The sequence below is a fragment of the Fringilla coelebs genome (genome assembly GCF_963513975.1).
Source record: "Fringilla coelebs genome assembly, chromosome: 18".
Classification (NCBI taxonomy): domain Eukaryota; kingdom Metazoa; phylum Chordata; class Aves; order Passeriformes; family Fringillidae; genus Fringilla; species Fringilla coelebs.
The window spans coordinates 12,551,429-12,575,215 of NC_140044.1; the positions used below are offsets into that span (position 1 = coordinate 12,551,429).

Here is a 23,787-nt window from a genome sequence, read left to right on the forward strand (position 1 = left end):
GGGCACGATCAGGTACACCTTGCCAGAAGTACTTCATGAAATATTTTTTCCCCATAAAACACTCTTGACAATCCATATCAGGCCACCTGGCTCCCTGGGCTGGATGTCACAGCTGGCCAGTGCCGTGTCCCCTGCCCATCCCTGAGCAGCCTCAGAGCCAGGAGGAAGAGGAGCTGAGTGCAAGAGGGGCTGAAGGCTCCTGGGATGCAGCACCAGCCCAGTGCTCCCCCAGGGGCCAGGCTGCCACCCTACCCACAGCCCCACCAGGCAGCTCAGACAGTGGCTTAGGAGCAGGAGAAATAAATAAATAAATTAACATGAAAAGAGCAAAGGAGCAAAACACCGGCAGGGCCGAGGGCAGGCAGCCCCCGCTGGCCACAGGAGGGAATGGAGGGACAGGGAGGTGACAAAGGTGACAAAGCTGTGCCCAGGGCTCCACGTCCTCCCGCATGCTGAAGGTGTCCTGGAGACACTGCCTCGGGTCAGTTGTTGTTCATGATCCACCAGGAAGCTGGGAAGAGAGGGAAAGGGAGCTGAGGGCAGTGTGAAACTGGGGATGGGGATTTGGGGGGGCAGAGATGGGGGACCTGACCCTGCAGGTCTTTGGTTCTGAAGCACCCACCCCCACCCTGGGCAGGGAGCCTGGAGAGGGGGGAGCCCCTGGAACTGTGCAGGAGAGCACTGAGACTGTGTCAGTGGCACTGGCAACTCAGGAGCAGCAGGGTTCAGTCCAAATTAATCCATGTTTTATGGACTAGTATTTTGCAAGACCCTGAAAACAAACTGGGGCTGAATTTGGTTCCAGGTCCCACTTCCACGGGTACCCTGGAATGGCATGTTCCCTGGAACCCCTGGCACTGAGCTGGGAGCAGCAGCACTTTGCAGAGCAGGTTCAGGGCTCAGGGGAAACACAAAATGAGGCACCAGGACTCAGCTTATCTGCTACCTGAGCAGTGTCCCTGCTCCTGGCTGTCCCCAACCTTGGGCAGGGGACAGACCCCAGCTCACACAGCCAAGCCTGCTGGAGACAACAGATCTCATCCTGAGGCTTGAAAAACCTCATTTATGTCACCCCAAATGCATTTTCTGCTCTGAAGGGAGCCCCAGTGCCCCCTCCTGCCCTGCTCCTGCCCTGTGCAGCACACCCAGAGCAGGACTGAGGCAGCCTCACCTGGGAACAGCATGGTGGTCAGCAGCTCCGGGGACTCCAGCAGGCTGAGGATGGACTGCTGGAAAGTCTTGCTGCAGCTGGACTGCAAATGGCTGTCAAAGAGGGTGGAGGGTCAGGGGCACGTGGTGCCAGGGCCCTGTGCCCACACACAGGGACAGGGCAGCTTCTGCACCCCCAGAACCAGCCCCTGCTCCCCAAACCCTTTATGGGGGTGCTCAGCCCTGGGAGCTGCAGCTGGCCCCAGGGCAGGGGGACAGGCTGGGCAAGGGAAGGGAGCAGTGGGCACCCCCTGTGAGCCCCCAGCCCCACACCTGGGCACTGTCCCACCTTCTCCACGAGGTCACGTCCTGCCAGAACTCGTACAGGATGAAGCAGGCCTCGTCAGTCAGCTTGCAGGCAGAGACACTGTGGGGACAGAGTGACCCTGAGCCCTGGGCAGGCTGGCACGGCCCTGGCACGGCCCTGCCATGGCCATGTGTGCCCCAGCAGCCTGGCACTCTCCCCACGGGGCTCCCAAAGCACAGTCTGGGTGCATTCACAGCTCCAGAGGATCCCAAACCCAAATCCTGCTCCACAGCTCCTGTGTCCAGGTGCCAGAGGAGCTTTACAGCTCTCACACTGCTCTTTGCTGCTGCCCAGGAGCCAGCACCTTCTGTGCTTTATTATTTCTTACTCCTCCCCAGCACTGCCACAGCTCTGCCAGTCCCTTGGAGTGGGTGGGTGTCACCCTTCACCCAGGGGAAAGTGAGGCACGGGGGCAGGAGCTGAGCTCACTGCACAGACCCCCAGCTCTCTGCCCCCAGAGTGATAATTCCCCCATTCCCTCGTGCCCAGGAGAGGCTGGGGCTGCTGGGGGGAGGCAGCCAGGGCTCACTGCAGCGCTGGGAGGGTGCAGGGCCAGGGGAAGCAGCTGTGCTGGGCTGCAGCAGCAGCAATTCCAGCTGAGGCCAAGCCTTTCCTGCAGCTGCTGGAGGGGGACAAGCCCCGGGGGGACAGCACAAAACGTCACCCAGCAGCTCTGGGGCCGTGTGCCCTGCTCCACACGGGGCTCTGTTATCTCCTGCAGCCCCACGGAGCGTCCCCAGGCTCAGCTCCAGCTTTGTGCTCACACGGAGAGCCAGCCCACACAACACCACCCTGCTGCCTCCACAAATAACCCTGATGAGAAAAAAGCCCATCAATTCCAAACAAAAAGCTTCCCATTCTCTCCACCACACGTGTCACAGCGAGCATCTTCCTTTTGTTTGGACTGAAAATGTGAATTTGCGCTGTTGAAAGTGAAGAGCTCAGAAAGGACACTCGAAAGGGGAACAGCAGGAACATTCCCTGCTGGAGGCAGCCTGGAGTGTCCCGTGGGACAGGGGGAGGGAGCAGCTGTGCCATCAGGGCCAGGCTGGCACTGCCATGGCCCTGCAGGCACAGCAGGGCTCTGGGGCAGCCTTGGCCTCACCCAGGGGCAGCTTCAGGTGCTCGTGGCAGCTTCCCACAGGCTCTCCATCAATCAGAGCCCTGCTGGAGCCCTGCCCTTGACCTTCCCACTGCTTCTGAGTCCTTCAGCACTGGAGGAGCTCCTGCATTCGCTCACAGGAACACACCACAGCCACTCCAGCTGGCACAAAGCCCCACTCCTCACTGGGCACTGGTTCTTGGGATGGCACTGGGGGCACACTGCCTGCCGGGTCCCAGCCCAGCCTCGCCCTGGCCAGCACACCAAACACCCCACACAAACCCTTGTGTCCCCCGAGGGTGCTAAAACCCCCAGTTCTGGGCGGGAAACCCCCAAAGCACCCCAGAAACAGCCCCAAAGCAAAGAGCCCACTCACTGCAGGCAGCTGCTGTGGCCGGCCGTGCCCTCGGTGTAGGAGCGGAACGCCTGCCGGAACTCCTCGATGCTGCTCGTGGCCACCGAGATCTGCCTCTTGGCCACCAGGATGTGCTGCCGGGGACAGCGCGGCGTCAGGGACTGTCCCCTCCTGCCCACCCTGCTCCCCCCTGCTGCCATCCTGTGCCACCCACAGGGACAGCGGGGACACCAAGGGCTGCTGCCCACCTGGGCAGGCTGGCCCCGCAGGAGATGCTCCATCCCCGGGGGTCCTGCTGCAGATCCCCCACGGAAAGGGGCTTGGGGACCCCCCCTCCCGGCTCTGTGGGCGCTCCGAGCAGCCCTGGGGATCTGGGCTCTCACAGGCAGACGGTGCCATCCTCTGGGCTGGCACTGGGCACTGCCCGGGGCTGGCAGGGACACGAGGGAGCTGCATTTGTCCCCTGGATTGTCCCAGCCAGGGAGCCCAGCCTGCTCCATCAGCGGGTGACAGCAGAGCTGCCAGGCTAGGCAGCGTGTGAGAGGGGTCACTGCACACCAGGGGACAGGGACAGGGACGGGGCAGGGATAGGGATGGGGATGGGGATGGGGATGGGGATGGGGATGGGGATGGGGATGGGGATGGGGATGGGGATGGGGATGGGGACAGGGCAGGGACAGGGATAGGGACAGGGATGGGGACAGGGATGGGGACAGGGATGGGGATGGGACAGGGACAGGGATGGGGCAGGGACAGGGACACAGACAGGGATGGGACATAGACAGGGACAGGGAAATGACAGGGATGGGGATGGGGACAGGGATGGGGACAGAGACAGGGACAGGGATAGGGACAGGGATGGGGACAGGGACACAGGCAGGGACAGGGACGGGGATGGGGACAGGGACAGGGACACAGGGACAGGGACACAGACAGCAATGGGACATAGGGACAGGGAAATGACAGGGACAGGGACAGGGACTTACTGCATCCTGTCCCTTGCACATGGCTTCCTCTTTCAGTGGCTCCAGGCGTGGGCTCTGTGTTAGCACCAGGGAAAAAAACCAGAGTCACTGGGATAAACCAGAGTTATTGGGATAAACCACAGTTACTGGGTAAAACCAGAGTTATTGGGTAAAACCAGAATCACTGTGGGTAAAACCAGAGTTACTGGGATAAACCAGAGTTACCAGGAAAAACAAGAGTCACCGGAGGAGCTTTGCAGCAGGAGCAGCACCAAGTTGGGGACAGCTAGGGACCGCCCCAGGGACACTCCCTGTGGCACCTGGGGAGGGCAGGGCTGTGCCCTGCACACCTGTGGGGTCAGTGGGGCCTGGGGGAGCCCTCAGCACCCCAGGAAGCCAGGACAGGGTCAGCAGAGCTGGGGGAAGGGGATGCAGGGCTGGGGCAGCTCTGTGACAATGCCAGGGCTGAAGAGGGGGGTGCTGGCACGGGAGGGGGTCCCAGCACTGGGGTGGCTGTGCCAAGGTGTGGGGCAGCCCCAGCACCCCCTGGGCACACACCTTGCACTCCAGCTTCTCGATGAGCTGCTGGAGCCTGTTGATCTGAGCCATCCACTGGCTGTTGTCCTCGACACAAACACCTGCAGGGCAAAGGGCACAGTGGTGTCACCCAAAACAAGCTCAGCTTTGTCTTGGCCAAAGCTTGCTCAAGACCCAAACCCCACAAAATCTTCTAAACCTCAGATTTAATCCAAAACACTTGATGTTTTTCTACTGTCCAAGAGATACAACATCCCCCAGAAGCTCCAGCTGGCACCTGGGTGAGATGCTCCAGGCTCCATCCTGGAGGAGCCCTCACTGCCCAGTGCTGCTGGAGATGTGGCACTTGGGGACATGGGTTAGAGGTGGCCTTGGCAGTGCTGGGGGAATGGTTGGACTCAATCTTGGACATCTTTTCCCACCTTATTGTGATTCTGGTCCCACACCCCCTCCAGGCTCCAGCAGGACACAAAGAACTGAGGAACTGCAGGTACCTGTTGTCAGCATGCCAGAGTAGGGGTCTGTTGGGGACAGACAGACGTTCTTCTGTCCCCTGCGCCCACACCGCCTCCCTGACCTCAGGCCAACCAAAGTCTCCGACTTCTTAATCTCTTTTCTGGAATTGAAACAAAAAAACCAAAAGGAGAGGTTGAAGCCATTCCTAGAGGTGTCAGCTCCGCACTGGGCTGGGAAAGAGCTCCTGGCTGTCCCTCCTGGTGAGGAGCTGGGCTGGGGACGGGGCTGGGCATGTCCCACCCGGTACCTCTTGTGTCCACCCCAGTACTGCTCCTTTCCCACCCCAGTACCTTTCCCATCCTACCCCAATACCTCTCCTCTCCTGTCCCACCCCAGAACCTCTGCTGTCCCACCCGGTACCTCTCCCACCCTGGTACCTCTCCCGTCCCACCCCGGTACTTTTCCCATCTCACCCCGGTACCTCTTGTGTCCCATCCCGGCACCTCTCCTCTCTAGTCCCACCCGGTTCCTCTCCGGTCCCACCCGGTACCTCCCCCATCCCATCCCGGTACCTCTCCTCCCCCATCCCACCCCGGTACCTCCCCCATCCCATCCCAGTACCTCCCCCATCCCACCCCGGTACCTCCCCCATCCCACCCCGGTACCTCTCCTCCCCCATCCCACCCCGGTACCTCTCCCATCCCATCCCATCCCACCCCAGTACCTCTCCCGTCCCGCCTGCTCCTCCACGGTGTCCACGGCGCACTCGAGGGACGCCTGCAGGGACTGCAGCTGGTGCATGGTTTCCCGCAGCAGGAACCGCGTCAGGAACTGCTCCATCTTGGAGGCTGTCTCGTACCTCTGGGCAGAGGGGACAGGACCTGTCAGATCTGCCCCTGTGCAGGAGCAGCAGAGCCACACCTGGAAGGGGCTGTCCCTTAAATAAACCAAAAGGGGTGAGTTTCAATCGAATTTTAATTATCAGCCAAAGTGACACTTGGGGGCAGAAGTGTCACTGAGGGGCAGAAGAACCTCGGGGTGCATCACTGTGAGATCACAGCAGGGCATGCAGCCATGGTTCCATGGGCACTCCTGCCCAGCACCCACAGCCCAGCCCTGCCAGCCCTGGCCCAGCACTGCCAGCTCCTGGAGCCGTGGAGGAGGCAGATGGACACAAGCCACAAGGTCAAGGTCACTCTCAGGGACAGCCCCCAGCCCCAGGGAGAGCCCCAGGGCTGGCACAGCATCCCCTGTGCCCCCTGCTCACACACTGCTCTGCTCCTGCAGGGCTTGGGGACACGGCTGGCAGCCTGTGGTGGCCCCCTGGGTCCTGCAGGGCTTGGGGACACGGCTGGCAGCCTGTGGTGGCCCCCTGGGTGCTGGCAGTGCCTCCAGGGACCCCCCCACCACTGGCAGGCCCAGGCAGGGATGGCTTTGTGCCCTGTCTGCCCAGGGAAACAGTGCCAGCCTGTCTGCTTCCATGAGACACTCCCTGATGAATCTCTGATGGGTGGTGTAAAACCAGAGGGGCACGTGAGAAGCTTTGGGGAGAACAAAGGGCTCACCTGGCCTGGAGAGTGCCCAAAGACCGGGTCAAGAGGCACGCCATGCCACAGGAGCAGGTCTGGGAGGCACAGAGAGCCAGGGAAGGGCCTGGGCACACACGGAGGCACCCCAAACTCCTGTCTTTCTCTGTCAGCTGGGATCACAGCTCCTCTCTGCGTGCTATGGGCTCTGCTGGCAGCAGCATTTACAGAATCATAGCATTTTAGGGAATTGGAATTGCCCTCAGAGATCATCTAGTTCCAATCCCCCCCTGCCATGGGCAGGGACACCTTCCACTGTCCCAGGGTATTCCAAGCCCCATCCAGCCTGGCCTTGGGCACTGCCAGGGATCCAGGGGCAGCCCCAGCTGCTCTGGGCACCCTGTGCCAGGGCCTGCCCACCCTCACAGTAAAGAACTTCATGCATTTAATACCCAACCTAAATTTCCCCTCTTTCAGTTTGATCCCATTCCCCCTTGTCCTGTCACCACAGTTCCTGGCAAAGAGTCCCCTCCCGCTTCCCTGAGCTCCTTCACACTCTGGGAAGGTGCTGGGAGGCCTCCACACATCCTTCTCTTCTCCAGCCTCAACAGCCCCAACTTTCTCAGCCTGTCTCCAGAGGGGAGGTGCTCCAGTGCCCACAGAAACTCTGTGGCCTCCTCTGGAATTGCTCCAGCAGTTCCATGTCCTTCTTATGCTGGAGACACCAGAACTGTGCCCAGTATTCCAAATGGGGTCTCAAATGAGCAGAGTAGATGAGAGGAGTCATCTCCTTTGACCTTCTGGCCCCTCTCCTTCTGATACAGCCCAGGATTTGGTCCAACCACTCGACTTTCCTGTCCAGTGTTCCCTTGCTTCCTTTAAACCACCTGAAATTCTGTCCTTGCCCTGCCAGAAAACCTCGGGGGATGGAGACAAGGTACCCAAGGAGGGATGCTCAGCGAGACAGGGAGCGAGGAGGCGCAAACCCAGCCACTTCCAGAGCAGTCACTGCTGTCCCCCAGCGGGGCAGAGCAGGCACCTGAGCCTGCTTTGCCCTCACCAGACCCCTCCTGTCCCGCTGCAGGCTGCTCCTCCGTGCCCGGCATCCCTGCGGAGCGCCAGCCATGCCGAAGCCCGCGGTGGTCATCGACAGCGGCAGCCGCCTGACGCGGGGCGGCCTGGCGGGGCAGGAGCAGCCGCAGTGCGTGCTGAGGACAGCGCTGCTGCAGCCCTGCGGTGTGGGCGCCGCCCGGCAGCCCTGCCCGGGCACGGCCAGCCCGCGCTGCTCGGCCGCGGCCCCGCGCCGCTGCCCGCTCCAGCACGGCCTCGTTGAGGACTGGGACGCCATGAACACCCTGTGGAGCCACCTGCTGTGCTGCTGCCTCAAAGTGTCCCCGGAGGAGCACCCGGTGCTCCTGGCCGAGTCCCCGTCCTGCCCCGCCGCCCACAGGGCCAAGGCGGCCGAGGTGCTGTTCGAGGGCCTGGGGGTGCCCGCGCTGCACCTGGCCAACAGCGGCTTCCTGTCGCTCTGCGCCCACGGCAGGGTCACCGGGCTGGCCGTGGAGGCCGGGGCAGCCCTGTCCCACGTCACCTCCGTCTGGGGGGGCCAGACCCTGAGGAAGGGCACCCGCAGCCTGGGGGTGGCCGGGGACCACCTGTCCAGGCACCTGCAGGGGCTGCTGCTGCAGAGCCACGTAGAGCCCTCGGCGCTGCAGGCCCTGACCAAGAAGGTGCTGACCCAGCTGAAGGAGCAATGCTGCTACGTGTCCTTGGACTACGAGGGAGACCTCCAGGAGGAGGGATCCCATTCCCCAGCCAGATTCCAGACCCCTGACGGGCGCTGGATCACCCTGGGCAAGGAGCGCTTCTGCTGCCCGGAGCCGCTGTTCCGGCCCCAGCTGCTGCAGCTCGGCTGCCCCGGGCTGCACCAGCTGGCCTGGCAGAGCCTGCAGACGGTGCCCGAGCAGGCCAGGAGACACGTGCTGGGCAACATCGTGCTCTCAGGAGGCTCCTCCTTGTTCCCTGGCTTTCCTGAGAGGATGTGCTTGGAGCTGAACCTCCTTTTCCAAGGAGCAGGTGTGCACATCGAGGTGCTGGCCAGCCCCAGGAGGGGCACGGCAGCCTGGGCTGGGGGCTCCATGGCAGCCTCGCTCACCTCCTTCCAGCAGGCCTGGATGACAAGGGGCGAGTACCAGGAGCACGGGGCCGCGTACGTGCACACGAAATTCCAGTAGAGAGGTGGCAGCCATCCCACTGTGTCACTGAAACACTGCCCTGCCCCAGGGGCAGCTGCAGCAGCGGTGCCCGAGTGGCTCCTGTGCTGCTGCAGGGGTGCAAAGTCAATTAAAGCGCCCCAAAAGAAGCAAAGTGCTTTTCACTGCCACTCCAGGTTCTTTCATATCGGGGTGGACAACAACTGGGGCTCATGCTGGGGATCCAGGCCACGCTGACTGCCTGGTTTGGGGGCATTCAGGCAATCCTAATGCTCCAGGCTGCATTTCCCAACTGGAAATGCAGCTGCCAGGATGAGGAAGGGACCTTCTCCAGCTGTCAGCACTGCAGGACCCCTAAGGGGAGCCACAGGTGTGGGAGGAAGGAGCTGAGGAGGGCAAGGTCCACACAGCACCTGCCCTGCAGCCACTTCCTGCAGGAGGTGATTCCTCACCTGGCACTGGAACAGGTCAGCACTGGCTGAGGAAGTTGAGCTGAAAAGCAGGGAACTGCTTTCACCCCTTTAATTTTGGTCTGAAGGTCGTTTGGTGCTTCAGGGAGCCGATTCAGCTCCCTGGGCAGGCATTTCCTCACCTGGCTGTGCTTGGCTGAACTGACTCAGCTGGGCAGATGATCAGAAAGGGATCAGAGGTTGTGAAGGCAGCAGCTGGGGAGCACAGCCCAGCTGTCACAGCAGACTGCTGTCCCCATGGCCAGCCCCGTGCCAGCTCCTCAAGGGACACAGAAACTGCAGGATGGCACCGTGAGCTCTGAGAGAGACAGGAGCAGCAGAGGGAGGGTGAGGAAGGAGCCTCCACGTGATGCAGGAGGGCTGGCTGCTCCCCAGGAGCATCCACCAGGAGAGGTCCACCCCTTTCCTCAACAAGACAAGGCTGGAGCAGCATCCCTGCCCTCCCTGTGGTGTCCTCGTGTGACCCCAAGGCTGCAGCACCCAGAGCTGCCCTCACCCCCCCAGGCCCCATGAACCATGTCCAAAATAATGTTCAGCAATGCCACCCCATTACTGGGGTCAAATATTTCCAATTCCTGCTGTGTTTCTCTCCAGCACAATGAGGATCTGGAATTCCAGAAGCTCTGCACAGAAGGATTTCGTTGTAACCCTTCCACTGCTGGTGTCAAAGAAAGGGAGCAGAGGGGAGGGTCCTGAGCCCCTCGTGGTTCTCTGGGTGCTCTGTGCCAGTCCAGGAGCTGTGTCTGACTGGGCACAGCTGTGGCTGGATGGGAAGGGAAGGGAGAGGATGGATGCTCATCCCCCAGGCTCTGGGCTCATGCTGGAGTCAGCAAAGGATGGTCCCAGCACCCCCAGCACCATGGGCCAGGGGGATGGGGGTTTCATCCCTGCTGGAAAATGAATCTCATTTTCCTGCCTCAGAGGGAGGATGGCAGCCACACTGACAAGATGCAGCCACAACAAACTGAGGTGCAGCTCTCATCTCCCAGCCAAGTATCCCACGTGTTCCCACAAAGCCTTCCGTGCCCACAGCCCCAGGAAGGGAGAGCCCAGGGCTGGGGATCCCTGCCCACCCTTCCCCTCCTCATCCCAGGGTGTGCAGGCACTGAAAGCCCTGCCAGCACTGCCTCTCTGTGCCTGCCCAGCTCCTGCCAGCCTGGACTCATCCCTGCTTGAAGGGGAACAAGAGACACTCCAACCTCCCCAGGACACACCTGGAGGGAGTGAGTCCCCAGTGAGGCACAGCAGGAACATTATTCTCCCACCACATAGCCCTGCACAGTCTGTTCTCATGCCTCAGGTTTAGCTTTTCTATTTTTCAGATTCTGTTCTGCTTTAGTGTGTGGGTCTGGGCTTCATGAGGGGATGGTGAGCTCTGTGCACAGAGCAGGGAGACAAAACAATTCCTGCTCCAGCTGGGCATCAAGGACAAATGACCCAAATCTCAGCCCAGGAGCACAAACCCCGTGGGCTGGAGAGAGAAAAACAAGCAGGGTGGGACTGCAGGGGCTAAAGCTGGGATGGGACAATGAACTGCAAGGTGCAAATGGAGCAGAGCTGATCCCAGGGAGAGACCCCGTGCCCGGCCGGGCATTTTGGGGCCATTTTGGTTCATCTTGGGTGCAGCCCTGGCTGGGCTCTGGTGCTGCCCAAGGTGGGTCCATGGAGGAGATCCTTTGGATAAATCCCTGCTTTATTCTTTAGCTCTGTCCAGGTCTATTCTAGGGCAGCCTTCACAAGGCATCAGTTTCACTGCCCAAAATCCAAATCCAAGTCCTGTCATCCCTCTGGCACCACCCAGGGCCCTTCCCCCAGCATCAGCCAAATGAGGTCTGCTCCCATCTCTGAGGTGTCCTTCCAGCCCTGCCACAGCCTGGGCACACAAACACTTCCCCTGGCCTGGGGCTTGGAGGCTTCTCCCCAAGCACATCACTCCCACCTTCCTGTGGGAATTTATTTAGGTCAGCAATTTTATTTTTAGGGGGTACTGTGGTAGTATAATTGTACTACAAACCTGAGTTTCTGTATATAGAATGATGGGAAGTAACATTTAATTATGGAAATTTTTTGGTACTGAAACTCAGTACAAAATTTTACTGTTAGAGTATAACATTGTTATTGTATTGTTAAAAATAGAATGAAAGTTTTTAAAACACCTCTCAGTTGCCCCATCTCTGGGTCAGAAATGAGCATAATCTGGCACCTTCCCAGGGCCAGGTTCTGGGAGAAGCACCAACCCTGTCCCCCAGCACTCCCCATCCTCTCAGCTCCCACCCTGAACGCCCTAAGCCCCACATCCCCCATGGATGGAGTTTAATGGCAGGGGCAGAGCTGCTCTCACCAACACCACATTTCACCTGCCCCGAGCCCCACAGCTCACCCAGGGCAGTTCTGACACCCTGAGAGGAATGGCAGATTTGTCTTTCCAAACCAGCTGTGGGTCTGCTGGTAGATAAAACCAGCACTGGGAGATAAAAGAAACAATGGGAAGGATTCCACTGACTGATGAATGGAAAAAGATATTTGCCTTTACAAATAAACTGTAGGTTTGCTGATAAATGAAATTAGATATTGAAAGAAACAATGGAGAAGAAAAACCCCTAAATTCTGTAAGAATTAAAAATTAAAAGGGAGGGTTATACATCAGAGGGAAATCTTTGGTATCAGGTGTTCTGGGAAGGCTGTACCTCCCAAGTACCTCAGCTATGGGGAAAGAGAGAAGGGAAATGTGGCTGGGAAATTGGGATAAAAAGGAGGCTGAGTCCTCCAAAAATTGGAGAGACCCCAGGGGAATGCCCCATGGCCTCTCCCTTTATTGGAATACAGTTACAGGACTCCTCTGTCTCCTTTTTGGACATAAACCTCTGATGTTTGTGGATGAATTTTCCTGACAGCCCCAAACAGCCAGGCACAGGCAGCAGAGTGGGGTGACAGCCCAGGGCACGCTGTGCCAGGAGGGGACAGGGCTGCGGAGGGTCCCACGGGGACATGGCAGCAGTGCCAGCTGCCTCCTGCCTCATCAAACACAGCACACCCAGGGGAACGTGCTGGAGACAGGATGGAAATAACCATCCCCCAGGAGAGCTCCAAAGGCTGCTCCACCTTTCAGCAGCAATTTGGGAAAATTTCGTGCCAGGGGAGAGAAAGAACCCAAAGTCCGGCCCCCATCGCACTCCTCATTTTTGGGGAAAAAACCCCAAAATCCTCTCATCAGATGCTGCACAAAGGTCAAACCCTCTGTGATCAGAGGTTCAATAAACCCACCAAGCACAGCATTTTCTGCTCATGGCAAAGCCCTGTGGCTGGGAGTCACAAAGGAAATAACTCAGCAAGCTCAAGACAAGGAATTTTGGTCCTGCACTGGTATTTCAGCTCTGTTTACCCAGCTGAAAATCACCAAGTTGGCAAGAGCTGCTATAATTCTGCTTTTGAGGGGTTTTATTGATTTCTTATGATGATAGTTAAGCTCAGGACAGAATGGAATGGGTGGCCACATAATTCCTGTTCAAGGGTCAATGAGGCTGCCTGGCTAGGAGAGGAATTTATGTGAGGGTTTGCAATGTTTGCACACTGGAGAATGGAAAGATTTCAGCATCCAGACCCCCTGTGAGAAACATCAGGCTGTTTCCTGAGCTATTTCCACTGTTCACCTCCTACCCCTACACAATTATATTGCAAACATGAAGTTCAGCCACAAAATAAGGTGTAATTAGCACACCACAGCACAGCTACCAAGTTATATTTTACAAATAAGTGGGAATGACAGAATGTGAAGGAAAAAATCCTCTTTTCTTGACAAGGCAAATTTTCTTCAGCATGTTCCTAGCAGCCCAGTGAGGGAGGATGCAGGCATGGGAACCCCTAATGGTTTGGTTTCCTCCTGTAGATCCATAAAAACAACCAGGAGCAGGTTTGCTGCTCACACACACACAGAGCTTCCAGCAGTGTGGGATTTATAGAAAATTCTTAAAATCTGACAGAAGGTTCATAGTGCAAATTTGTATGCAAACGTTGAGATAAGAAATGTTAACTTAGAAACATCATAGAATAAGATAGATATTGTTGTGTTGAGAGAGAAATGAAACTAAAAATGTTTTTAAAAGTATAAGTATAGCATAAGTATAAAGTATGTAAGTATATACTTTGTATATATATAAAACTATATATATTAACATATATATAGTATAAATTTTATATAGTATATATAAAATACATACTATATATTACTATATATCATATTTATCTATTATATATAAAATATATATTATTCTACTATATAATAATGTAGTCTATTATTATATATGCTATATATATACCCTGTAAATAGTGTATATATATAATATATAACATATATATAGTATATATATGTTATATATACATATTTATTTTATATATATACACACATATATATACATATATATACACACACACATATATATATATCTATCTATAGATATATAGGTATATAGGTATATAGATATATAGATATATAGATATATAGGTGTGAAGTATAGTATAAGTTTTAAAAAGTTTTTAAAATGTTAGCTAAAGCTGATAGGCCAAGCAATGCTCACAGTGTTTTGTAATTAGGAAATATTGGCTTCTGATTGTGACAATGTGAATTATAACATCTGTATTGTCTCACCCTTCACATGAGACTGAAAATGGAATAAAAGTTTTGAAAACAGCTCTCAGTTGCCCCATCAGTGGGTCAGGTAAGGGTCTGATCTGACACTGCAGTAGCTGCAGGCACCCAGGACAAACCCAGCTTGCACTTCTCACACTTTGTCCCAGGGTTCCTCCTGACAAGGAGATGGAGGAGCCTGCCAGCCAGGGGACAGCTGGGACACAGCCCAGCGACCCAAGCCAGGTGTCCAGGCCCACAGGGACACTCACAGAGCTGGGAACATTCCATCCCAAGAAGGATTTTGGCAGCACTGCCTCAAACCACAGCTCCGAAATACCCCATGGCACATTCCCTCTGAGCCTCCATTTCCTGATTCCCCTCCTGGAGCTCACTGGCATTGTCTGAGCAGTCCCCACAGACTGCCTGGGCGTTTTCCTGCTCATTCCACTGTGGCATTCACATTCTCTGAAAAATCCCTTTGCCCAGGGTTTTCCTCCTGGGAAGCTGAGAAGCCTCAGAGAAAAGGAAAACAATTCTGATCTCATTTGCTTCTCCTGTGTTGTGCTCACGTGTGGAATGTGTTTGGAGATTGTTCACCCACAGGTGATTGTTCCATTGGGTTCTGCTGGGAGTTGTTTTCACTCTTTGGCCACTCAGGGCCAAGCTCTGGAGAGAGTCACCAGTTTTCATTATTATCTTTGTGGCATTCACTAAGTATCCTCTCTGTATTCTTTAGTACAGTATAGTGTTGTTTAATATAATATAGTGTCATAAAGTAATAAATTATCCTTCTGAGAACATGGAGTCAGATTCCTCATTCCTGCCTTCATCAGGGCACCCCACAAATCCAACATTCCACATTTCCACCTGTGTCCCTGGAGGATGCAGGGCTGAGCAGCTGGAGCTGCATCATGCCTTAGCCAAGAGATGCTGTGCTGGGACACAGCTCAAACCAGAGATCTCCTCCTTCTCCTCCTCCCTTCCAGCCTGGACCTCACTGCTGCTCCAGAGTCAGGCCAAGTCCTCCTGAGCACAGCCTGGCAGGAGCCTGCAGATCCTTCAGCAGGGCTCTCCCACTGAGGAGTCTTGGCTTCCTTTTTGTGAAGGTTGGGGTTAAATGCGTGAGATGGCATTTCTTGTTTGGACTTAGGTGTTTATTACTTCTTATCTATATTAGAGTTTCACAAATTATGAATTCTATAGTACTTTGATAAACTGAAAATGGAGCTGAATCTCTCTCTCTACAAGGTTTTTAAAGGATAAACTGTTTCATTAAGAAATGACACTTCAATTATTTTTACTTTTAATAATTAACTACTTGTGGCTTGTAATATGGATTTTTTAATCCCATTACACAATTCTACGCAAACTCATGAAGAATTAGGTGAAGAGAAGGAGACCTTCTGCCATAAAACAACTATCTTGTTTTATATATACATATATAAAATATTTATAGTCTAGAATAAATTCATATAAATATATATATTTATTCTATATATTTTAATATTTATAAATATAACTTATATATTCTATATATGTTATCTATTTTTATATTATATATTTTAATATATTATATGTAGTTTATATTCTAAATCCTTAAATTGTAAGTTTTCTACTATGTGATATTACACACTTCTATTTAAATTACACACTCATAATCTTAGTTCTATTATTTAATTTTGGAAGCCTTCTCCATGGCCTCAGTTCAAATGCAGTGTTCTCTTGGGGGTCAGTGCCTGTCAGCACAGAAAGCCTGAAATTCTCAGCACGCAGGGTTCCAACATTCCAGTTTTCTCAGTGCTCAAGCAGCTCCCTGGGGTCAAAGTTCATCTGGTTCTTGCAGGAGGGTGCTCAGAGAGGTGTTTGAACCAGAAGCATTGAGGGGCAGTGTCATGTGGGACATTCTCTGCCCTGGCTCACAGAGGTGTGAGCTTTGCTAAAATCCAGCCCACAAATCCCATCACAACTCAAGCTGGAGTCTGGAAATACAAATGTGGGAACACTCTCAGTGCCAGCAGGTAGGAGTGCAGCATTGATCATCTCTGCAGCCTCCAGCAGTGGCAGCCATCCATCCCAGGGCTCCTGCCCAGAGCAGAGCCCAGCACAGCAGTGCAGGGAGGGGATCCCAGGAGGATCAGGATCACTGGGCACATCAGGGCTGGGCTCAGAGCCCCTGATCAGCACAGACCCCTCCTGGGTGGGAGCAGTGCTGGGCACACTGCACTGCCCTGGCTCCAGGCACATCCAAACAGGTGGAGAAACGAGTCCAGCAAAATTTGCTTCAGCAGGAAAAACCTGCTTCTCTTTTCCAGGGAACAGCAGTGGCACAGGGGCTTTGGAGGGAGTGAATGCCTCACAGCAGTACTGGGGGGCAGAGAGACTGTGCTGCCCTTTGGAGAAATACTTGACTGTACACATTCATTACCCAAAAAACCAGAGCAGAAAGGCACTGAAATAAAGCACAGCTCTCTGGAAAGGATTCCTCCTCTCCCTCTGGACTTGTATTTAATAACTGGGAGTGGGGCCAGGGACCTGAACCAATGAGAAAATGCATTTTCAGGAGATTCCCTCTCCCGGCATGAGATTTCCACAGGTAGGTTTGAAAACACCTCTCATTGCCCCATCTCTGGCTCAGAAAAGGGCTGCATCAGACACTGCAGTAACTCAGGCACACAGGACAAACTCAGGCTGGGTTTGGCCAGAGGAAAGCCCAGAGAGGGCCAGACACTACAGAGGCACAAACACCACTCTGGTGAGTGGGGGGCTGGTCCCCTTTTCTTGTCTGTGTGACCAAGAGCTCAGAGGAGCATTCACATGGATGATGGCCCTCACCTGCTTCAAAGGGAGGGTGCTCCCCTGGCTCAGCAGCAGCCCAAGCACGCTGCTGAACCCTCTGACACATCTGAGGTGCAGAAGGAGCTGCTGGTCCCTGGGCAGGGCCCTTCCAGTGCTGCCTTTCCCCACTGACCTTACCCCGAGGCTGCCCAGCACAGCTGGGGCTCAGAGCTTGCCCTAATCAGCAGCCTCCAAACTGCTTCCATCAGCACAGACTGCAGGGAGAGGGGCAGGAATGAGCCCTGTACCAGGCTGGGAGAGCAGGAACTGCAGCTCTGCTCCTGTCCCCCTTCTGCAGCACTGCCCAGGCTGGGCTCCATCCCGAGCACCATCAGCCCTGCAGGGCTCGTTTGGAGCCCCACTGCTGGGGGGAAACACTTTGGTCCAGCTCAGAACCCGACACAGGCTCTCAGTGATGCTCCCTGAAAGTGTCTGTGGGCAGGACACTGCAGGGAGCTGCTGGAACAGGCACTGCCAGAGCCCTGCAAGGGGGGATGATGTCCCCAGAGCATAAATGATGTCCCCAGAACACAGATAAGATCTCACAGCACAAAAGTTTTGAATTTACCCTTCTCTGTGAACACCTTTGAGCCTATTAAGGAAACTTCTAGGATGTTGCACTGGAAGATTCACCAGAGGCTTCGAGAGTGCCTCACCTTACGGTGAGTTGAAAGGGCTTCTCCTGCAGCTATGTTAATCTGTCCTTTCCTCATAGATCACTGCCTTTTGTACTGTCCCTGTGCCCCCCAAATCATTGGTTCCTGACCCCATAATTAACCAAGGACACTCACTGTTTGCCCTGTCCCTGGATTCCTTCAGTGTGACTCTACAACAAACCTTGCTGGAACTCTACCCAGAGACCCTTTCCACCTCTTTTTGCTGACCTAGCTGTGCTGAGAGCGTGGATTGAGTGGCTGTCTGTACTTGCCTGTCAGACACATTTTATGAAGAATCCTTTCCTTAGGATTTTTCCTCCTGAGAAGCTGAGAGGCCTCAGGAACAAAATGTGAGCAATGATTGTCTGCTGCTGTGGGATGCAACAGGTGGATCTGGGATTGGTCTCATGTGGTTGTTTCTAATTAATGGCCAATCACAGTCCAGCTGTCCAGACTGTCTCAGTCAGTCTGAGCCTTTGTTATTCATTCCTTTTCTATTCTCAGCTGCCTCCTGATGAAATCCTTCCTTCTATTCTTTTAGTATAGTTTAATATAATATATATCATAAAATAATAAATCAGCCTTCTGAACATGGAGTCAAGATTCTGGTCTCTTCCCTCATCCTGGGACCCCTGTGAGCACTGTCACACTTGCCTGAGCAGCTTTCTCAGAAGATGCTTTTGGGAAAGGGAGGAGCAAACACCATCCACTGATACCAGGCTGTGTGCCTGCACATGCACACACAGACACCCCTGATTTGAGGGGTTTGCTGCCTCCAACCCCCAAATTCCACAGTAAGAAGCAGCTGAGCTCACCACAGCTCCAGTTTCCCACCCAGCTGCCCTCCCCTGTGCCTTCCTTACCAGCTTGGTTTTGTCCATGGCTGCCAGCACCGCAGCGTTGAGCGTTTCCAGGGCAGAGAGAACATTCCTGTATTCCCCCAGGTATGCTGAGAAATAATCTGCAGCAGGACAGAACACCATGGTCAGGCTCCTGAGCACCTCCACCTCTGCCTCCCCTGCTCCTGCTCCCCACACTCAGCCCAGAGCTGCAAGGGGAGAATTCACTTCCCTTTTCAGAATCATTCCCCCACGTGGACTGAAATGGAAAGTCCTTCCCTGTTGTTCTGGGTTGTAAAATATGGTTCAGGGCTGTGTATCCTATTTCCCACCTGTCAGAGCTGGGCAGCTCTCTGCTGTCCATGGGGCAGTTTTCTTTATCTCTCCCACAGCCCATCCTCCCTCCAGCAGATCTCTGCTGTCCATGGCCACTGAGTGTCCCTGCAGGGCTGATCCAATTCCATCATCCCATGGGGAGATGCTGCGCCCAGGGCAGGAGCCAAGCATTCCTACCTGGATACAATCTGCCCTGGAACAGCACAGCAGCCTTTGCCCCCTGCATTCCCAGAGGAGCAGCTTTCTCCTGCCCTGCATTCCCAGAGGGAGAGCAGGCCCATCTCCAGCAGCCCTGGAGCTGCAGAGGAAAACTCCCCCCTTGTGCAGGATCCTGCTGCAGCAGAGCCACAGCTGGCACTGCAGGAGGGCTGAGCCCCCCTGGGATGGGGCTGTGCCCCCACCCTGACACACAGGGGACAGCGCCTGCCTGACTCTGGCAGGGTTGGTTTGTACTATTGCATTTGTATTTTAAATTTTCCTAATAAAGAACTGTTATTCCTATTCCCACATCTTTGCCTGAGAGCCCCTTAATTTCAAAATTATAACAATTCAGAGGGAGGGGTTTTGTATTTTCCATTTCAGGGGAGGCTCCTGCCTTCCTTAGCAGACACCTGGCTTTCCAAACCAAGACACCTCTCCCCTTGGGAAAAGCCCCTCTGCGCTGGGATCCACCCACAGGGACCTTCAAGCCACCCAGTCCAGCCCAGGTCAGACACACACAAACCCCACCACACACCCTGGGGAGGGGAAGCTCTCCAGGGCAGGAACATCCCTGACTTACCACACAACTTCTCCGTGTCCACGTTGCTGCAAGAAACACAGAAAAGCTCCTGTTAGATAGTGGGGCTGGTGTGGGGGGAACAGTGGGGGGTGAGCAGGGGTCTGGGGGCTTGTCTTGAGTCCTGGTGGATTTTCATGTTCATGTAATTTCACAAGCTGCATTTTCATGTTCATGTAATTTCACAAGCTGCAAAATAAGGAGCTGCACAGGTTCAGAGCCAGCAGCTCAGGAGCCCTTCCCAGCCCCTGCAGCACCCAGGGGCTGAAGGAGCAGGGAAATCTGCTCCCCCACCATCTCCTGGAGCTGGAGTGTGCTGGGAGAGCACCTGTGACAGCAGAGTGGGTTGGGATGGAGGTGCCCACAGCCCTGGCTGGGTTGGCAGCTCCATTTCTGAGCCTGGAGCTGCTTCTGCAACCCAGCCTCTTCCCCCAAAGGTGGGAAACATCCAGCCAGGGCTCCCTGCTTGCTCATCCCTGACTCAGCCCAGGCCCTCCCTGTGGCCAGATCTCTCCAGCTGCTCCTCCTCCTCCCTCAGAGCCCAGCTGCTGTGGGGCTGTCTGCGGGTCCCAGGGGCTGGGTGACTTCCCAGCCCTCCAGAGCAGTTGTTCCTGCCCTGAAGGCCATGAAAGCAGGGATCTGGCTCCAAAATCCTGGAGGCAGGGGCCAGACCCCATCCCTTTTCACTAACAGAGAGCACAATCCCCCCTGGCATCCCTGCAGGGCTTGGGCAGGTCCCTCCTGAGGCTGCTGGGGTGGGGAGGGAGGAGGCCAATGCTCAAAACCAGCCCCAGCTTCTGGGATGGGTGTGCATGGTGCTGCAGGATGTGCTCAGGTGGCCAAAGGCACGGAGGCAGAGCTGCTCTCCATGCCCAGAGCCTGCAGGGACAGAACCCAGCGTGGCATTTATTCAAATCAGCCTCTGCTCCAGGCTGCCTGCTGCCTCAAAATCCCCCAAATGATTACAACCAATTTTAATCCTGATTGAGAAAGTGGAAGAGAGCCCCAAAGAGAGCTTTTCAAGTGTTTTGTAAGTGTTTAAGTGCTGTCACACATGGGGGACGTGGCAGTACCTGGAGTTTGCCAGGCTCCCAGCACAGGGAATGCTGCAGTTCTGCTGCCCAGGGGTGGGAAACCACGGCCACATCACCCTGTCCCCCCCTGACACTGCTCACAGGGCAAAGGGACAAAAACACCCCCATGTAAAATCAGAGAAGTGTCCAAAATGCCATTTAAGGTGAAAGAATTAAAGCAAAAATCTCCCTACAGCTTTTCCTGAGACACCAAAGGCTGTTTCTGTCTCTCCTTTTCTCCTGGGCTCCACTCAGAGCCCTTTAACAGTGGGCAGTGGTCCAAAGCAGGGCAATATTTTGGTGTGAGGGGTGGCAGAGCCAGAGCAGGGGGCTGCAGGCTGCTCTGGGACTGCACCTGGGGCAGGGTGAGGCTGGCATTCAGCTCAGCTATTTTAAACACACAGCAGCTGATTTAGGCAGGGCTCTGCGCACTGACCAGGCACTGCAGGCACTTTGTAAAGTGGAGAAAAAAAATCATGTTTCCCTTGAGACTCGATCCAGATAAACCTGAAAAGCCACAGCCCCTCTCTCTGCCACCTCCACTCTGCCCAACTTTGCTGATCCCATCTCTGGGCAGCTCTGCCTGACACAGATACAGGGGTTTGGGGCACCAGTGTGCACTGGGAAAAGCGTTTGCTCCTTCTGAAGTTTTCCCTTTTATTTCTGGCAGCTGCCTGGAGCCTGCAGAGCTGCTGCAGTGCTGCAAGAGCCCTGGCACTGCAGCATGCTGTCAGAGCTGCACCCCAGCGCTGGCACTGCAGGGAAACCCCGGCTCCCACCTGAGACAGGGGTACAAATCACCACAGAGGGGACGTGGGCACTTTGTGCACACATGATCCAGGCATTTGCACCGGTCCCAGTGACTGGGACTGGTTTCAGCAGGAGCAAGGAGCCACCAGCTCGAGTCACTGCCATCCCAGCTCCAGCAGGGTGTGACAAGGAGCTGCCCTCAACTCCCACCCTGCGGCTTCCAAGGTTATTAATAACTCTTCATATCTTGGCTGCTTGCTGCTTAAAAAGAAATGTTAACTAATCAATCACTAAACCACTGCACATTGACCCAATCAACGTCTCGTGGCAGAAATCCCTCTGGGAGCTGCCCAGGGGAAGATCTGCAGCCTGTTGCACCAGCAGCCCTGCAGGGGAACCTCTGCCGTGTCCCAGAGGCTGCAGCAGCCCCCGGGCACAGGCAGGGCAGGACAGAGCACAGCAGGCAAACCCCGGGGCTGCTGGGGCCATTCTCGCGCTGCCAGCACTAATTCCCAGCAAAAGCAGGGTGGAGCTCACCCCGAGGATGAGCACACCAAATGCTGACCCATTCTGCAGGGCTGCCAGGGGCAGCAGGCTTCCCTCTCTGCCGTTCCCACTCCAGGAGAAGAGCCATCCTCTGCCTCCAAAGCACTCATCCCGAGGCTCTCCACATCTCCCATAGCTGTATTTTGACTGTGCTCAAACCACTGATTAACTGTAATTAAGCCTGAACTGATGATGGAGGAGCTTGTCATCATTATGCTGTTGGGATTTTGTCAGAATGTGCCTGGAATTTATGCAAGAAAACAGCAATCAGCTGCAGAAAAGCAGACGAGTTTTTTTTTTTTTAATTTTTATCATTTATCATGTTGGGAATCTCCACTGTCATCACAGATCTGCTTTCCAAACCCTTTTTGTGTGACACAGACTGCTTCAGTCACTCTCCATCATCTGGGGCTGGCAGATGCTGCAGTCTCTGAGTGAAGAGAGAAGAGGGAATCCACACAAATCCCTTCTTCCCCACTATCACAGGCTTGAGGTTATTTCCACCAGAAGATTTTAAGAGGCACCAGGTCAGCACTTCCATCCCTTGTGGCTCCAGGTCAAAGGCTCTGAGCAATCTGCACCCAATTCCTGAACACCCTCATGGAAAGATGCATTTTCCAGACCTTATTTTCCTACATTTCCCCAGCAGGTACAGGACAGAAGGACAGGTAAAATCCAAACACACTTCCCTGGGCAGGTTTCACAGGGCAGGCATCCAACCCCTGCAATTCTTGATGTAGCTATGGAGCTCTCGTATTTCCAAAAACCTCAATCTCTCCTCACTCAGACATTTCAGAAGGTGGAAATGCCTTTCTCCAGGAAGATGAACCTCACTGTGCCACTGCCAGAGCTGCTGTGGAGCTCTGGACCAGCCACACAAAGCCATGGACCTGCTGTTGTACCAGCTGCCACCCAGAGCTGAATTTGGCTTCAACAGAAACTTTGAAATGTCACAGAATTCAAGTGAGGGGACACTGTAACAGGACACTTTATGGAACCATTTTCTGAAATGCAGAAAAAAACCAGCCTGGTGTGGAGATGTAGGCTCTGAAGTGATCCCAGCAGAGGTGTGTGAGACACAGGCCCAGTGTCCCACCTGAGAGCCAGAGGGGTGGCAGGGGGACAGAGGAGAGCATGGGGCTCTCTGCAAGGACAACAAGAAATGGGGGAGACCTCTGAAATATTCATGTTCCCAGCTGCCAGCTCTGGGGCCCTGCAGCTGCAGGTTCCAGGGTGGGTGGGGGTCAGGAGGGGTCTGGGCATGGAGGTCTCTGTTACTGCCCCTCCCCAGGTCAGCCTGGCAGGGATGAGGAAACACAAATTCCAGCCTGGACATGACAAACACAGCACCAAATCCACCTGTTGGATGGAGGGTGAAACTTTCCCATCATCACTAAAACTTCAGGACACAAAAGCAGCACAGCAGATCTGCTTGGAGAGCTTGGAGCTACTTCCCAGCTTGGTAATACTCCTCAATCTGACAGCAAATTTCGGCCAGCTCACTGAAATATTAAGTTCCTAACAGTGCAAGGAACAAGGCCAGGGGAGAAGGGCTGTCCAAGCCACCATGGGGACAGCAGGACACCAGCACAACCCTCATATGACACCAAATCCTGCACACCCCAAACCCCACATTTCCTACATTTGCAGGAATTTGCAAACAACTCTGTGTGAGGGTCCCTTCTGCTCTTGGTGGCAGGAAGGGAACAAAGACCCAAGGCTCACACCCTGCTGACAGATGTCACCAGCTCAGTGCTGTCACAGCTGCCCTCGTTAGGTAACGAGTGTGGGGCACTGCTGCAGCCACAGCTCCCCGGGCAGCACAGCCCGGTCAGGCCTCCTCAGCTGCTCCAGACAGATGGAACAAACCTCACCTGAAGGCAGGAGACCTTCCCTGCTCAGTTTTGAGCTGGGTTAAAGCTCCCAGCTTCACAGAATCACAGAATGGCCAGGTTGGGAGAGACCTTCAAGATCAACGAGTCCAACCCAGCCCCAACCCCTCAACTCAACCCTGGCCCCCAGTGCCACATCCAGGCTTTGTTAAACACACCCAGGGATGGGGACTCCACCACCGCCCCGGGCAGCCATTCCAGAACTTTATCACCCTTTCCATGAAAAACTTTTTCCCAATATCCAACCTGTATTTCCCTGGACACAGCTTTTGCTGCACCCTGTGTTTGCCAGAGCTGTTGTGGCTCTGAGATCAC

At 54.8% G+C, this 23,787-nt stretch overlaps 2 protein-coding genes across 2 annotated transcripts in view; one reads left to right on the forward strand and one right to left on the reverse strand.

Moving 5' to 3' along the window:
- Positions 1-482: 482 nt before the first annotated feature.
- Positions 483-23,787, reverse strand: part of NECAB3 (N-terminal EF-hand calcium binding protein 3) — a gene marked incomplete at both ends in the record, with an annotated part of 30,407 nt that continues 7,102 nt past the window's right edge. Inside the window, 10 exons of the mRNA XM_084218061.1 lie at positions 483-511; positions 1,172-1,263; positions 1,499-1,576; positions 2,995-3,107; positions 3,960-4,013; positions 4,497-4,576; positions 4,970-5,091; positions 5,656-5,792; positions 18,122-18,219; positions 19,215-19,240. Of these exons, the coding sequence (XP_084074187.1) occupies positions 483-511; positions 1,172-1,263; positions 1,499-1,576; positions 2,995-3,107; positions 3,960-4,013; positions 4,497-4,576; positions 4,970-5,091; positions 5,656-5,792; positions 18,122-18,219; positions 19,215-19,240 (829 nt within the window). The remainder of the gene's footprint in view (positions 512-1,171; positions 1,264-1,498; positions 1,577-2,994; positions 3,108-3,959; positions 4,014-4,496; positions 4,577-4,969; positions 5,092-5,655; positions 5,793-18,121; positions 18,220-19,214; positions 19,241-23,787) is intronic.
- Positions 7,582-8,691, forward strand: ACTL10 (actin like 10; the record flags this gene model as incomplete). The annotated part of the gene is made up of 1 exon (XM_084218031.1): positions 7,582-8,691. One exon carries the CDS (start codon positions 7,582-7,584, stop codon positions 8,689-8,691), a length of 1,110 nt encoding a protein of 369 aa, XP_084074157.1.